General features: G+C 39.1%; 1 protein-coding gene across 3 annotated transcripts in view; it reads right to left on the bottom strand.

Moving 5' to 3' along the window:
- Positions 1-7379: 7379 nt before the first annotated feature.
- Positions 7380-15292, bottom strand: part of SEC22A (SEC22 homolog A, vesicle trafficking protein) — a 70324-nt gene continuing 62411 nt past the window's right edge. For all 3 annotated transcript variants that reach the window (XM_040484710.1, XM_040484709.1, XM_040484711.1), the window contains one exon: positions 7380-10281. In XM_040484710.1, coding sequence (XP_040340644.1) covers positions 10081-10281 — 201 coding nt within the window. In that variant the 3' untranslated portion in view covers positions 7380-10080. The remainder of the gene's footprint in view (positions 10282-15292) is intronic.

Raw genomic sequence — 15292 nt, 5'->3', positions numbered from 1 at the left:
CCTGTCTGCTAAGCTCATACAGGTAGCTTCATGCATGCCCCAGGACTCCTCTTACCTCGAGAGGAAAGGAAAGGTGGCAGAAAGGCAGTTCCTGTCGGCCGCACCCATCAAATGCAGGGCTATATTTGGGCTCAGGAAATAAAACCAGAGGGATCTGGTCAAGTGAAAATGAAGGAGCCAGTGAAAAAGACTTCACTGGGTTTATTTCAACAATGGCCACATGGAGACATAGCCATGGCAGTCCTGGTCATAGGCAGGTCCCCTGCTCCAAAGAATTGAATAGCATTAGCAATCCCACTGTCCATGGTAAAGGATGCAATGGTATAGAGCTCATGTTTAACTCTGAGAACTTTTCAGGCTAGGGTACATCAATTAGAAAAGGAAACCAAATGAAAAGGCCAAGCTTTAGGCTGACTGGACTAAGTGAGGGCAAGTCCTCAGGCAGGTCCATGGCACCGGATGCGCATGCATGCACACCCAACACACAGGACAGCAAAGGAATGCAACTCATAACCTTCATAAGCCCTTCCCATTCCCATCTCCATTGAACTAATTCCAGAGAACGTATCTGCTTCTCCCTTATAGATTTATACTTTTGTGCAAAAGCATATCCAAACCTAGAATGTTAATTAGCAAAACTTATTAGTAAAGACTCATGTGTGGTGAGTTTTGAACACCGCTTTAACATCCGTTGACAGTGTGCCCGCAGAAGGCAGTATATTATGGGGGCCTGGCAGGCTCAGTCGGTTAAACATCCAACTTCAGCCCAGGTCATGATCTCACAGTTCCGGAATTCCAGCCCTGCATCAGGCTGTCTGCACTCAGCAGAGTCCGCTTCAGATCCTCTGTCCTCCTCTCTCTCTCTGCCCCTTCCCCCTCCCCCCCAACTTGTTCTCTGTGAAAATAACCTTAAAAAAAAAAAAATCCACTGACAGCAAAGACCATTAAAACCAAGACCAGACTTCAGCCAACATGCTGATGATCTGATTTGGGGGTGGGGGTGGGGGTGGGGGAGGGAGATTAGCAATGTTTATGGGAAGGCACAGTGAAGCTTGGTGCACTGAAGGAGCTGAAGCTACATATTCACCAGATAGTCCTGTTACTTTAAGACTTTCAAAAACACAAATACATTTACAGAACTTTTCCAAAAGTAGATTATCACCTGAGTGTCATACAGCTAAATGATGCCCAGAGCTATAGTTTTTACATGATAAAATGTGCCTATTTTCCATAATGTTGCAAGCTGGCCATGAGTTGCTAATTAGCAGAAAGCGAGCCTCCAGAGCTTGGGAAAGATGCTGAATCCGTATCATTTCAGGACAGGAAAGCATTCTTGGGCGCTGGGATGCACAATGCTCAGAAGTAGCGCTGAGCAGATTCTCACTACCAACTGAACAACAGAGCAGCACTGGCAGGGACACACACTATGAAAACTCCCCGCTTTTGAATTTGTCTAAATCAAAATAACTCCTCACTGAAGAGAACAAATGATGTACAGGTTGTCTCTAGAAGGAAGGGACTGTAAGTCTGGGCCATGCTGGCCATGGCAAGTATCACCTAGCACAGGGGTCAGGAGGAGAGCTGGAGGGCTTGTGTTTTCTATGGAGGAGGTACAGAGAGGGCACGGCAGACCAGAGAATACCATGCCCTCCACACCCTGCCTTTGGATGAACTTAATCCAAAGTGTATAAAGAGCTTTCCTATACATTTTCTCACTTGTGCTTCCTCCCTGGCCCAGGAGGCAGTGGGAGAAAGACCTGGTGCATGTCCTGAGGCTGCTCTGATCCTCAAGGATAAAAGCTGTGGCACTTCTGTGCCCACAGGCACTTCTGTCCAGTGCACTGATCTGGCTGGGTCCTGATGATCTTGCAGGGATACAGGGCTTGCCACTTCTCAAGGTTGACAGCAGGTGAAATGAGGTCCGCTTACTATAAGTACTATAGCTTTTCTTGGCCACTCAGATTTTCACAAAAGCCCTTTAGTGTTTTTTTTTTTGTTTTTTTTTTTTCCTGTCTTGGAACAAAAAATATAGTATTTGCTGTCCTCTTCTTGCCTATCTTTCCTTCCCACCTGCAGGGTCATTGCTTCTCAAGACAGACACCAGAACAAAGCCAAGTCAGGCCACTGGAATGGCTGACCTCCAAGGTTCCTTTCTCCTCTAGAATTCTCAGATTCTAAATATTTGTGAGACCCTGTCCAATATTCATGTGCCAGACCACAAATATGACACAAACATAAACACAATCAAGTTAGGATTTTAAGATTTTAAAGCCAAAGGCAGACAAATAGATGAAAGCATCCCATCAAGGGGGATCTTTGGGAAGACCACCTTCAAACCAAAGTTGCAACAGCCTCTGCTCTGTCCTCCTTAAGACACCACGCCAGCAGAAGTAGCAGCAGCCATACGCATCGGCAGTGTGGCCAGAGTCCTTTCCTACCAAGGGCCCTGATCCATACAGTGCTGAGGGCCAGGTGATCAGTCTCGGTTCACAGACCCAGCAGAAGGTCCAGAAGATGGGATGAAGGTGAAACACAAGAAGGAAGAGGATTGTCTAGGGCTGAGGGTAAAGTAGGCACCCTGTCCCAACTAGCTTGCTACTTTAAACCTCACCCAAGCATCTGTTTCTAGTGAACAGAACTGAGCCGCCCCCTCACTTGGTGAGCGCATATTCATCCCCAAGGTCCCTTGCCTACTGCTGGTCTATTAGGACTGTGAATTAAAGAATTCTCATTGGAATCCATTAGGGCCCTCATCACTTTTTCTCCCCCTCAGCCAATTTCTAATTTAGACCTGCCTGGAATCTCTGGTTTGTCAGCATCTTTATTTTCCAATTTTGCAAAATTTGCTTCTGTGCTTTGACTTTGTCAGTTAGCTAGAGTGGCACTTCCTGGTTCATGTGGGATTTTTTTGGGGGGTGGGGAGCAGAGGACGGCATTTTTTATCAGACTAGTCCTTTAAGACCCATGTTGCATTTGCACTTTTTAAGAGTGCCCTGAACATCACATCCCCAGCGCCTATATGCTATTTCTTTATTATGGTTTAGAGGCTGCTGGCTGCATCCTGCCACCCCTTGCTTCCCATCAATGCACAGACCTCACGCACATGCACACCCCTACAAAGTGGTGGGCACGAGGGTGGCCACCATTCAAGAGTACCCACTAGATCAGAGCATTCAAAGCAAACAATGATGGGGCCACAGTGCTAGGGCCACATTGGACAACATGACGTTCCCAGAGGCACCTTCCCCTTTTGACAGCACTCCAGTACCTGGGAGACTGTGGGGTCCTGGAAAGCACAGTCTACCATTTCCAGACTGTGTGACAACAAACAACTGATCCTAGTCACTTACCTCAGATGGATATTGTTAGGTTCACATAACCTTCTATACCGAAAGCACCTGATGTACAGCAGCACTTGGCAAGCATGTGTTTCCATTCCCTTCTCCTGTCCTTGAATGCATCCCTACTGCCCTGCCCAGAGATCTGCACACAAGAGCTTGCCAGGGCAGGCAACATGCCTGCTAGACATTTCAACAGGATCCTCTCTTAGCTGCCAATCTCTGAAAAACTTTGTACGATGACTTATATTTAGGGGCATTTGCAACATAAAAGACTTATTACCTTGAAAGTAATAGCAACACCAACAAGACGGACCACAAGAAGACATACCGTGCTGTCCTAGCACTCAATGTGCCAGGTGCTGTTCTAAGTACTCTCTATATATGGACTCATTTAATACAGCAACACTTTGCCCAAGGTACTATTACCCCCATTTTACAGATGAGGAAATGGAGGCAGAGAGGTTATGTGACTTGCTGAGGTCACAATGCCAGTAGAAGAGAGCCAGAGAATCTGAGTCCAAGTTCATAATCACTATTCAATATTGTAAATAGTTATGTTCTATTTTTTTTGTTTAGTGTTTTCAGATATAAGAATCAATTAAAGCAGAATTTCCATAAAATTACTTTATATCAGAGAACCAATTCTGTCCTTCAATTAGAAAAAGTAAATGTTTGTAACAAATGAATCACCAGTGAAGCTTTAACATTCTATGTTAAGAATCATTAGACTTAATACAAAGATCAGACTGTATAGCTCTTGCCCTAAAACCTAAGGCTCATTTAAGTTTCACCATACCCCTTGCATCCACATGTCCCCATGTCACTGTTCTACATACAGGAATTTCAGGAAACCATTTTGCTCAGTCTTGGATAGCCATATTGCAGAAGTTAGCACTGACCAATCCCTTTTATTAAAAAGGTAATGCAGAGGGGTGCCTGGCTGGCTCAGTCCATAGAGCATGTGACTCTTGATCTCAAGGCCATGAGTTCGAGCCCCATGTTGGGTATAGAGATTACTTATATAAAACTTTTAAAATGTAGATTACTTGGATATACATTCCAACATATATTCCTTATGTATTTCAACATATTTCCATGTTGTCTAGCTTAATATTACATGGTGCTAAGAGCATGCATGAGTTCTGAGTAAGACTGATCTGGACTGAAATCTTGGTGCCACAAAGATTGGTGGCAAGATTGACTGAGGTTAAGTGACTTAACCTCTTTAGGCCTCGGGTACTCCGTCTATAAAAAGAAAGCTTACAGAAAGGCTTTCTGTAAGGATGACATCCTTATTGTACACAGTACTGTTTCCCTCCATGTCAGCTTTGTCTGTTCTCACTGCTGCTAGAACAGTAAAGGCCCAGTGGTTGTCAGTAACATACAAGGAGTATTCTTTCTGAGATTCTGCGGCACAGAAAAATGAACACCAACTTTTGAATCACTTAAGCCTGAATCTCAGGTTTGAATGTAAGTCTGTTTCCTCAAGCAAATATGAGATAGTGCCTCCCATCCCCCAGGCTGCCCTAAGGATTAACCATGTAGGACGATCTAGCCCTGGCCCACAAAAGGTGCTAAGAATTCTTATCATTAGTCCCAGGCACTGGAAGAATTCCAAGTAGAAGGCCAAATATTGTTGGCAAGGTCATGGAGAGCCGAAGCCTCACAGAAAAGCACTGGCACTAAGGAGGCAAACAATGAAGGCAGAGCTGCAGAGGGCCGCCAGGACCAAATGGGAAACAAAAGTTTGGAGTCCTGTTTCCTACTCTCAGGTGGAGCCTGAATATGCTTCCATTCAGTGACACTTGCACTGCTGTGCTGTGGGATGCAGGGAAAAGGGGCAAATATGAACTGTGGGTGAGGTGGGGCTGAAAATACCGTTTGTTACCAAGGAAATAGCAGGAACAATTCATAAGGCTACGGTACGGATTTCAGGAACTCTTTAGAATTAAGCCTGTTCTCTCCTGGAGTTTCCTACAGCCTCCAATTGTGCTAAGACTACTTATTATATACGGGCACTGCCAATGCAAAAGAAAACATGTACACACATGTCAACTGCACTCCCTGTTCACAAGCAAGGAGGATACAATCCACGTGGCTTCCAACCACTGAGTGCATTCAACAGTATGTTCAACACTGTGACTTCATCTTGTGAAATTGAGTAACTCAGAAAACTTGGCCACTCAAAGAAGATGTTACAAGAGTGGCAGCCACAGACACTGCTTCTCTTTGAAAAGTTCACCGCTCAGAAATATGAGCTGAAATATGCTAAAATAAGCCAGCATTCAACAGCAGTCTCAGAACATTGATGAAGATGATCAGACATTTCTAACCCTAACCGATAAGACTAGAAGAGGTAAATTCTCAGCCAACACAGCCTTTACACACAAGCTGGTTCATAACCCTTGGAGTTGAAGGTGCTTAACTTTTAAGTAGCATATTACTAAAGCCAATCAAAATAAAAAAATCAGGTTGATTTTACTACAGCATTTCCTTAGAGATGATAAAGTAGGGAAATACAAAGAAGGCTTGACTACAGACAAAGATGGCAGCCCTGAAGAATTACCTGTAATTTGTGGTAAAGGCTAAGTGTTCAATTTGATCTGAATGGTAGCTGCCTTTGAAATACACTTGATACTTGAACAATACAAGTTTCAGCTGTGTGGGGCCATTTACATGTGGACTTTAAGTAGGCTGCATGCCCAACACCGAGCCCAATGCAGGGCTTGAACTCACAGCCCTGAGATCAAGCTGAGTTGAGATCAAGAGTTGGAACCTCAACCAACTGAGCCACCCAGGCACTCTGACATGTGGACTTTTTTAGAATTACAGTACTATAAATGTATTTTCTCTTCTTTATGATCTTAAGATTTTTACTATAAGAATACAGTATATAATACATAGAACATATAAAATATGTGTTAATTGACTGCTTATGTTATCAGTAAGGCTTCTGATCAGCTGTAGGCTATTAGAAAAGTAGTTACACATGGATTTTTGACTGCACTGGGGAGGGGTTGGTGCCCCTAACCCCTGCTTTATTCAAGGTCAAGTGCAATTTATTTGTTGTTTTACTATATACTTCATGACAGCTCTTTTAAAATAAACTAAAAGTCTGTTAAAATAACATCACAAGTGTGCACACACACGCACACACATTTTGCTGTGTCTCTTGGAAATCCAACAGCTCAGAGTGGGGCTCCATAGGTTACTTAGTAAGACTTTGGGAATAAAGCCAAGCAACTCCCATTTTGGTGGGTGGCTAAACTCAACAGGAAGCACTTATGTGACATGGAGGTTAAAGCTCATATGACAAACCTGGTCTGTGGAGCCTTGACAAATCCGGACACTGCCTAACAGAAATGTAACCAGTCATTTCTCCAGACTAGATTCCATTGTGAAAAAGACCACATTTAATACAAAATAAATGTGCTAATCCAGGGGCAGCACATTAACTTTATATGAATTATAAAATGACAGAATTAGTTAAAGGTCTATGTCTCTAGGCATTTGTCTCAAATGGATTTTCAAGCTTTAACACGTACCTATTTTTAGCTTAGGAGAAGAATTCTTCCTCATGCCAACAAAATCCTCTATTAACCACACCGAAACTCCTTAAATGAACGCCTCTGAAAACTGGTACAAGTCAAGGATCAAGGCACAATCATTAATATGCAAGCGGCTAAAACCATTGAGGATTTTGTTCATTTTAGCATTTCACAGGACTCCCAAGCGTGAACCTCTTTACCAAAATCCCTCAGGAAGATGTCTTCCCTGAGGAACTGGTATACTCTTACAGACAGAGCTAGCGACGGGAAACTTGTTTCCCTCCTAGCCATGATTTCCAGGAAGTTCAAAAGTCAAATTTCACACTTGGTAACAGCAACATGTTCACCTTTCATTTTCACTGATCTTGTGTTTCTTCCTTTCTGTTCATAGTTACTGCTGTTGTATTTGTCTTATTTTTGTATAGGGTGCTTCAACTGTTTTTGGGAAATGGGCTAGGTATAAATACATTTCAAATACAGACCAAGCAAATATCGTAAGCAAATACTGTAATTACTTTTAGAACACCTTAATAAAAGAGCAGTATTTCAGAGTCACCTTAATACACACCTATATTTGACACTAGCAGGCCTGAGCTCATTAAGTTCCCAATTCCCTGATTTTACCAAGAACAGATCTATTTCCTGAGTGCAACCCTAGTTATCTTCATCAGTCCCCACTCTGGGGAGGCAGGGCCCCAAGGCTAAGGGATTAGGAGTTGTATGTGCTTAGCTCTGTAACCCTACATAAGTCATTAACATCTGATTACCTCAGTTTCCTCCTTCATAACAAGAGGACAACTAATTCTCAGCCTCCATGACAAAACTCATTATGATTAGGTAAATGCGGAACTGCTCTTAGAAGTAACAGTGCGGTATTACTATCATACACATTAGAAGCCTAATGAGCTTAAAAACGTTATACTCACGGTAAAAATTTTTCATTCCAAATTCAGTTTCTTTGGCAACAACACGAAAGGGCAGAGAAGTTATATAAACACTCAGCGACGCAGATACCAAATAATGAAAAAAAAAAGCATTTCTATACATAAAACATTATTTATACCTGTTTTCAGTTTTTACATTAATATGTAAACATCCCATTATCCAAAAATAGAAAAAAACAAAACAAAAGCAAAAAAAAAAATTAAACAGCTGGTGAGTTTTCAAGTGTCTTTGCTGACTGATCCAAAACACCAAACACCATAATTCAATAATTCAATGATAAAGGAAAACCAAAGTGAACCAAACTGGTAAGAGAGCTATTAAGTATCAATATATAGCAAAATCACAATTAACCAGAATGCTCCAACTTCTTGGTTAATTGGCTATTTACAAGAGAACTCCTCTTGTTTTAACAGTTAGTTCAGAAAAATCTTTCCACACTGAACCACTTCACTCTCCTGGCTCAAAAGTATAAAATGCCAAACAGTTTTATTTTGATGAGTCAGGATCATGTGGTATATCTTGGGGCAGCTCTCAGAATATATATAATTTCTCTGCAGTTTTGTTAGAGGCAGAAAACTGAAGTGAACTGGAGTTTCCGGTTTTAAATAAATCCCTGACATTACAAGCTTATTGTCTTCCTTTTGCCTCATTCTCCTAAAAAGGGAGTGCAGCAAAAAGTTCTAGCTAGTAAGATTTTACAGTTAGTTGCAGGCATGCCTACATATACAGGTTCAAACAAACATGGTAGTTCAACGACTTTACCCCTCCGGACTATTTCTTCTGCTTAATAAATATGCCCAGTAACATGAGTTATATGTAATGGGTCCACTGTTTTCTGGATATCAAATTTTAAATTCGTATTCCTTATGTATTCCTTGTTTGGAATCTTTTCTCTAAAAACAAAAGAAAATCATTAATGAAGGTAACTTGCAAAACCAGTAGAGATGTAGATTTTTGCTAATGGAATCAAATCGTGCTTCCTATATTATTAATTCATAACCTCTTGAACAATCTTTATAATGTTATGAAAAAACAAACGAGTTCTCTAAGAAATTAGGTGCAGAACTCCTCAAAGCCATAAAATAATAAGAGTTGCTGGGAGAAGTTACCTTCTGATTCTCTTAGTACAAGTTCAGTGTTCCGGACCCACACCGTTGGTAGCACACAGGAGGATTTTAGGTGGTATACAACACAGAGCTAAATAATGCAGAATCACAGTGAGAATGTCATTCCCTTTACAATTCTCTTTCATTCTTCTCATAATCCCACAGAGAGAGCCCCATTTTGGTGCTGGGTAACATCTCTCTCACTGCAACACACAGCAGGCTTCTTGGATTCAACACCTTAGCAGACATTAGTATCTAGTTAGAATTTAATAACATTTCTTGTTTTAATTTTATTTTGTTGTTACCCTTTATTCATGGTAAATTGATGCCGGTTTTCCTCTTGGAGTAGAGATTAGTTTGTTTTTACAATATTTTAAAATTTAAAGATAATATTAAGAAATAATACTTATATATAATACTTAAGTGATTGAAGTTTGGGAAACAATGGTTATAATTTAACAAACCACATTTTTTAAAAGTGATTTCAAAAGAAACTACAAACATGGTCTAGAAAGGAAACAGGTTACTGTGTTTTCAGTACTTGTGATGTTCGAAAGATGCGCTTATAACAGCTTTCTCATACATCAAGTGATTTCCAGAGTTTAGATTCAAGCAAAAATATAAGACGAAAAGAACCAATTCCACACCATCCTAGACTTCATAAACTCATGGTACCTTAAATGTGCAAATAATCTGATATTTAGCAAGTTGTTTTAAATATAAACTTTGTGGCATCTTTTTATTTGGGCTATACTCATGCCTCATAAAGGCGAACCCAGGTCATAGAGTTCCCACTCGGTCCTCAGAGCATGTACCACATACATTTTTGATTGAACTCTTCAGAAGGATTCAGGACTGCTAGCCAAGTCTTCCAATGGCATCTGACTGTTCTTCCACTGTCATGGCCCTGGAGAGAGAAGTCTCTTCCTCTGAATAATAATCTCACGGCAATATGAAGTTTGCCTAACAGGTACTATATGCTCCCAGGCATGCCATGCTGACTTGAAACAAAAAGGATAGCTGGAGAAAAAGAAAGCAGAGCTTCTTGATTGTGGTGAACAGTTTCTTCATCACAGTGGCAGTTAAATATACTCCCTCCTTTTTCCCCAGAAGCCAAGGCAGTATGTCTGAAGGATGGTGTCAGACATCATAATCAGGAGCCTTGCCCTGGGCTTGCCTTAGCCAGATCTGTAGTGTAACAAACGCTCCCACGGTCACGTGAAAGAAAAGCTGCCAGAGGTTGCGCAGTTCATAGAGATACATGTTGCACAGACAGATTAAACCAAAAGTCAAAAAAGATTTGACATTCCGCCAGCCGGTGTAGTAGACAAGTAAATAACACTGTTCAAAATATAAAATGAAAGATGATTAGGGTTACAAGAAAAGAAACAGATGCTTCTACTATAAAATATTAACAGGCCAGAGAGTAAAATATGAGGGGATTTTTCATCTACAGATAAGATAACGTAACATCTTTAAGACATTCGCTGTGAAAGCTGTACAGCTTGAAAACAGATTTTTCCTGGGGCGCCTGGGTGGCGCAGTTGGTTAAGCGTCCGACTTCAGCCAGGTCACGATCTCATGGTCCGGGAGTTCGAGCCCCGCGTCAGGCTCTGGGCTGATGGCTCAGAGCCTGGAGCCTGTTTCCGATTCTGTGTCTCCCTCTCTCTCTGCCCCTTCCCCGTTCATGCTCTGTCTCTCTCTGTCCCAAAAATAAATAAACGTTGAAAAAAAATTTTTTTAACGAAAACGGATTTTTCCTTTTATGTTTTTCATTTGTCAAAAGATACAACATTTTATATCACATGTAAAATGGAGTTACAAGTGGATAACTCCCTTGCAAACAGCCTGAACACATTACTCAAGGGGACAGGCAACTCTGAAGCATTCTCAAGGTCTAAGGGGATTCCATCTCTCATGGTCATCCCAGAAAAGTACAAAAAACTCAACCAAACTATAGCAAAATGGACTCTTATATAACCTGAATCTGCATATTAATGAAATCAACAAATACTTACTGATCCCCCATTAAGTGCAAGGAACTAAGCAAGGTAGAGGATCTGAGTGAACGTTTGAGCTAGAATTCATTCAACAGATGCTTATTGAGGTCCTGCTACAAGTTAGGCATTGTTCTCTAGTTTCAAGTAACCAAATGAAGCCCTTGCTCACATGGAGCTTACATTCTAGTGTAGAAAGAAAGATTATATATATATAAGAGATTAGATAGAGGATATAAAATATCAAATAGTTATGCCTTAAAATAAAAGACTGAAAAGGGGACAGAGCATATGATGATTGCTATTTTCGAAAATATAGTAAAGAAACTACTCTCCCAACCCCCAAATCCGGGTACTCACCTTTTCCTGCTTTATTTTTCTCCACAATGTAACTATAAACACACTTTAAAAATATGTTTGTTTTGTTTATTATCTATATTCATGAGAGGAGAGATTTTTGATTGTCTTGTTCACTCATTTATCTCCAGTGCCCAGAACAGTGCCTGGCACATAGTAATTGCTCAATAAAAATCTGACTGAATAAACTGTTTTCTAGACGAGATCTAAAATTCACAATCTGTTAAATATAGAATCATATGTGATTACAAAGTCTTAACAAAGAAGCACAGGTCTTTGTGTGAAATTGTATCCAGGCTTCAGTATAGGAAGGGCTTTAAGGTGTTTGCAACAATGCACAAAGAATATGGAAATGTTCTGTTAAATCTGTTCTTACACAAATCAGGACTTTGCATTACTTAAAAAGAAGACGGATATCTAAGCAAAATGAACTGGAAGCATTATTTTATTTCAGTGATTTGCATTGTGTAAAAAATGTTGGAAAAATAATTTTTCCTTTTGAAATAATTTTAGTCTTAGAGAAGAGTTGTAAAAACAGTAAGTCCTTGTATAGCCTTCATTCAGCCTGTTCCCTTTAATGGTATCCTCTTGCATAACCATAGTACAGTAATCAAACCAGAAAATTAACACTGATAAAATACTGTAGACTAATCTATAGACTTTATTGGAATTTTGCCAGTTGTCCCACTAGGGCCCTTTTTCTGGGCCAATTCAATCCAGTATTCCCTACTGCATTCAGCTGTCCTATCTCTTCAAATCTGTTACAGCTCTTCAAGTCTTTGTTTTTCATAACCTTGACAATCTAAAGAGTATCAATTATTTTATAGAAAGTTATTTTGTAGAATGTCCCTTAATTTTATTTTGCCTGATATTGTCTCAAGGCTGAACTGAAGATATGTAGTTTGGGCAAGAATACCACAGAGGTGATGTGCAATGTATCTTATAATTGGTGATGTTAATTTTGACCTCTTGGTAAGATGGGGTCTAACAGGTTTCTCCACTGTGAAGTTAGTATCTTCCCCTTTGTAATTAATAAGTATATTGTGGGAAGAGAAATATAGACATTCCCAGGTGAAAGACTAAGAGAATTTGGCACTTAAAGAGGCACCCGAAAAGAATGACTTAAGGAAGTTCTCGAAGCAGAAAGGAAACACTAAAAGAAAAAACACTGGAACACTGGGAAAGCAAAAAGCACCATCAGCAAAAATATAGATAAATGTAATAGGTTCTCCCTCTCCTCCTGAGATTTCTAAATTAGGTTTGATGGCCGAAGTAAAAATTAATAACGCGGTCTGATGTGGTTCTAAATGCATGTAGAGGAAATATTCAAGACAAATTATAAATAGGGGACAAAGAGACATAAAAGGAGATATAATTTCTGTGTTTCACTTGAACTAGTAAAATGACAACACCAAAAAACTGCTAAGTATGTGTAATGTAATACCTAGAGCAACCATTTACAAGCTATGCAAAGAGATAAACTCAAAACCACTACAGATAAATAAAAATGGAGTTCTACAAAAACATTCACATAACCCACAGGAAGGCAGGAAAAAGAAAACAGAAAAATGAAAAACAGAAAACAAAAAATAAGATGGCAAACTTAAGCCCTAATATATCAATAATTATATTAAGTGTAATGGCCTAAATACAATTAAAAAAACAGAGATTTGCAGAGCAGATTTAGAAACAGTTTTTAATCTGTCTACCAGACACTTCAAATAATGTAGGCAAGATGAAAGTAAAAAGATGGAGAAGGATATATTATATGCAAACATTAATCAAAAGAAAGCATGAATGGCTGTATTACTATCAGATAAATATAAAATTATTTCAAAAAAGGGCTAGAGTGGGATATATCATCATATATTATATATATTTTTATATTATATAGTGATATAACATATAATGATAAATGGATCAATCCACCAAGAAGGCAACAATACTAAATGTGTATGAACCAAACAACAGAGCTACAAAATAGGCAAAGCAAAAACTGATAGAACTTAAATGAGAAATACACCAATCCACAATTATAACTTAAAACTTCAATACTTCTCTCTCAACTGACAGAACTAGATAGAAAATCAACAAGGATACAGAAAAGCTGAATACCATCGACCATCATGATCTACCTGAGAACTATAAAGCATTTACTTAGTTATAGTAGAAAACACATTCTGTTTAAGTGCCCATGGGACATATACCAAGACAGACCATATTCTGAGCCATAGAACAAATTTCAACAAATTTAAAAGAACAGAAGTCACACAGAGTGTTTTCCAACCACAGTGGAATCAAACTAGAAATAAATAATAGAAAAAAACTGAAAAATCTTCAAACTCTTGAAAGCAAAACAAAAGTAAGACAAAATTCTAAATAATCCATAGGTCAAAGAGGAAGCCACAAGGAAAAAATATTTAAAATACATTGAATTAAATGAAAATAAAAATGCAATGTATCAGCCAAATTATGGAAGAACCCAAATATCCATTGACTGATGAATGGATAAAGAAAATGTGGTGTATACATACAATGGAATATTACTCAGCCATAAAAAAGAATGAAATAAGTCAGAAAGAAACAAATGCCATTTGAATTCACTCATATATGGAATTAAAAAAAAAAGAAACAGATGAACACAGGGAGGGAAAAGAGAAAAGCTAACCAGGAGAAAGACTCTTACTATACAGGACAAACTGCAGGTTCTGGAGGGGAAGTGGGTGGGAGGATGTGTTAAACAGGTGATGGGTATTTTTTTTTTTTCAACGTTTATTTATTTTTGGGACAGAGAGAGACAGAGCATGAACGGGGGAGGGGCAGAGAGAGAGGGAGACACGGAATCGGAAACAGGCTCCAGGCTCTGAGCCATCAGCCCAGAGCCTGACGCGGGGCTCAAACTCACGGACCGCGAGATCGTGACCTGGCTGAAGTCGGATGCTTAACCGACTGCGCCACCCAGGCGCCCCAAGGTGATGGGTATTAAAGAGGGTACTTGTGATGAGCACTGAGTGCTGTAAGTGATTAAATCACTAGATTCTACACCTGAAACTAATATTACACTCTGTTAACTGGAATTTAATAAAAACTTGAAAAAAATTAAAATTAAAATTAAAAAAAAACAAAAAAATGGAAAAAAGGCAACATATCAAAATTTATGAAACACAGATAATAAAGTGCTCAAAGAGGGAAAGTTATAACACTAAATGTATATATTGCAAAAGAGAAAATTCTCAAATCAATTATTTAAGCTCCCATCTCAAGAACCTAGACAAAGAGCCAAGTAAACCAAAGCAAGCTTGAAGGAGGAAGTAATAAAAGAGAAGAAATCAATAAAATCGAATATTGGAAAAAAACAACAAAACAAAGCAGGTTCTTTGAAAAGATCAATGAAATTAACAAGACTGCTAGAGAAAAAGATCCAAATTACCAACATGAGGAATGAAACAGAGAATATCACTACAGATCCTACAGACACCAAAAGGATAGTACGGAAATACTATGACCAACGCTACACACATAAATTTGAGAAGATGAAATAGACCACTTCCTCATAAAATACAAACTATCATAATTCATCTAAAAATAATTTGAATAACCCTGTAAGTACTAAGAAAATGGAACTTAATACAGATTATATAACCACAGTAATCAAAACTATGTGGTACTGGCACAGAGACTGACACAAAGATCAATGAAACAGAATACTAAGCACAGAAGCAGGTTCACACAAATATGCCTGACTGATGATGTTTCACAAAGATGCAAAAGCAATTCAGTGGAGGAAAAAGATAGCTTTTTCAACAAATGGAGCAACTGGCCATTCATCCACAAGCAAAAAAATCCCCATAACTAAAAACACACAAAAAAACCTTGCAATCTAATCATCTAAGTCTCATATTTTATACAATCTTATACCAAATTTAATTAATAATGGATCATGAACTTAAATGTAAAATATAACACTATGAAACTTTCACAAGAAAAGAAAGGAGAAA

This window comes from Herpailurus yagouaroundi, unplaced genomic scaffold, assembly GCF_014898765.1.
Source record: "Herpailurus yagouaroundi ecotype Mexico unplaced genomic scaffold, PumYag 162, whole genome shotgun sequence".
Taxonomy (NCBI): Eukaryota; Metazoa; Chordata; class Mammalia; order Carnivora; family Felidae; genus Herpailurus; species Herpailurus yagouaroundi.
Note: the sequence above shows the minus strand (reverse complement) of the source record. Positions and strands in the feature narration are given on the sequence as shown.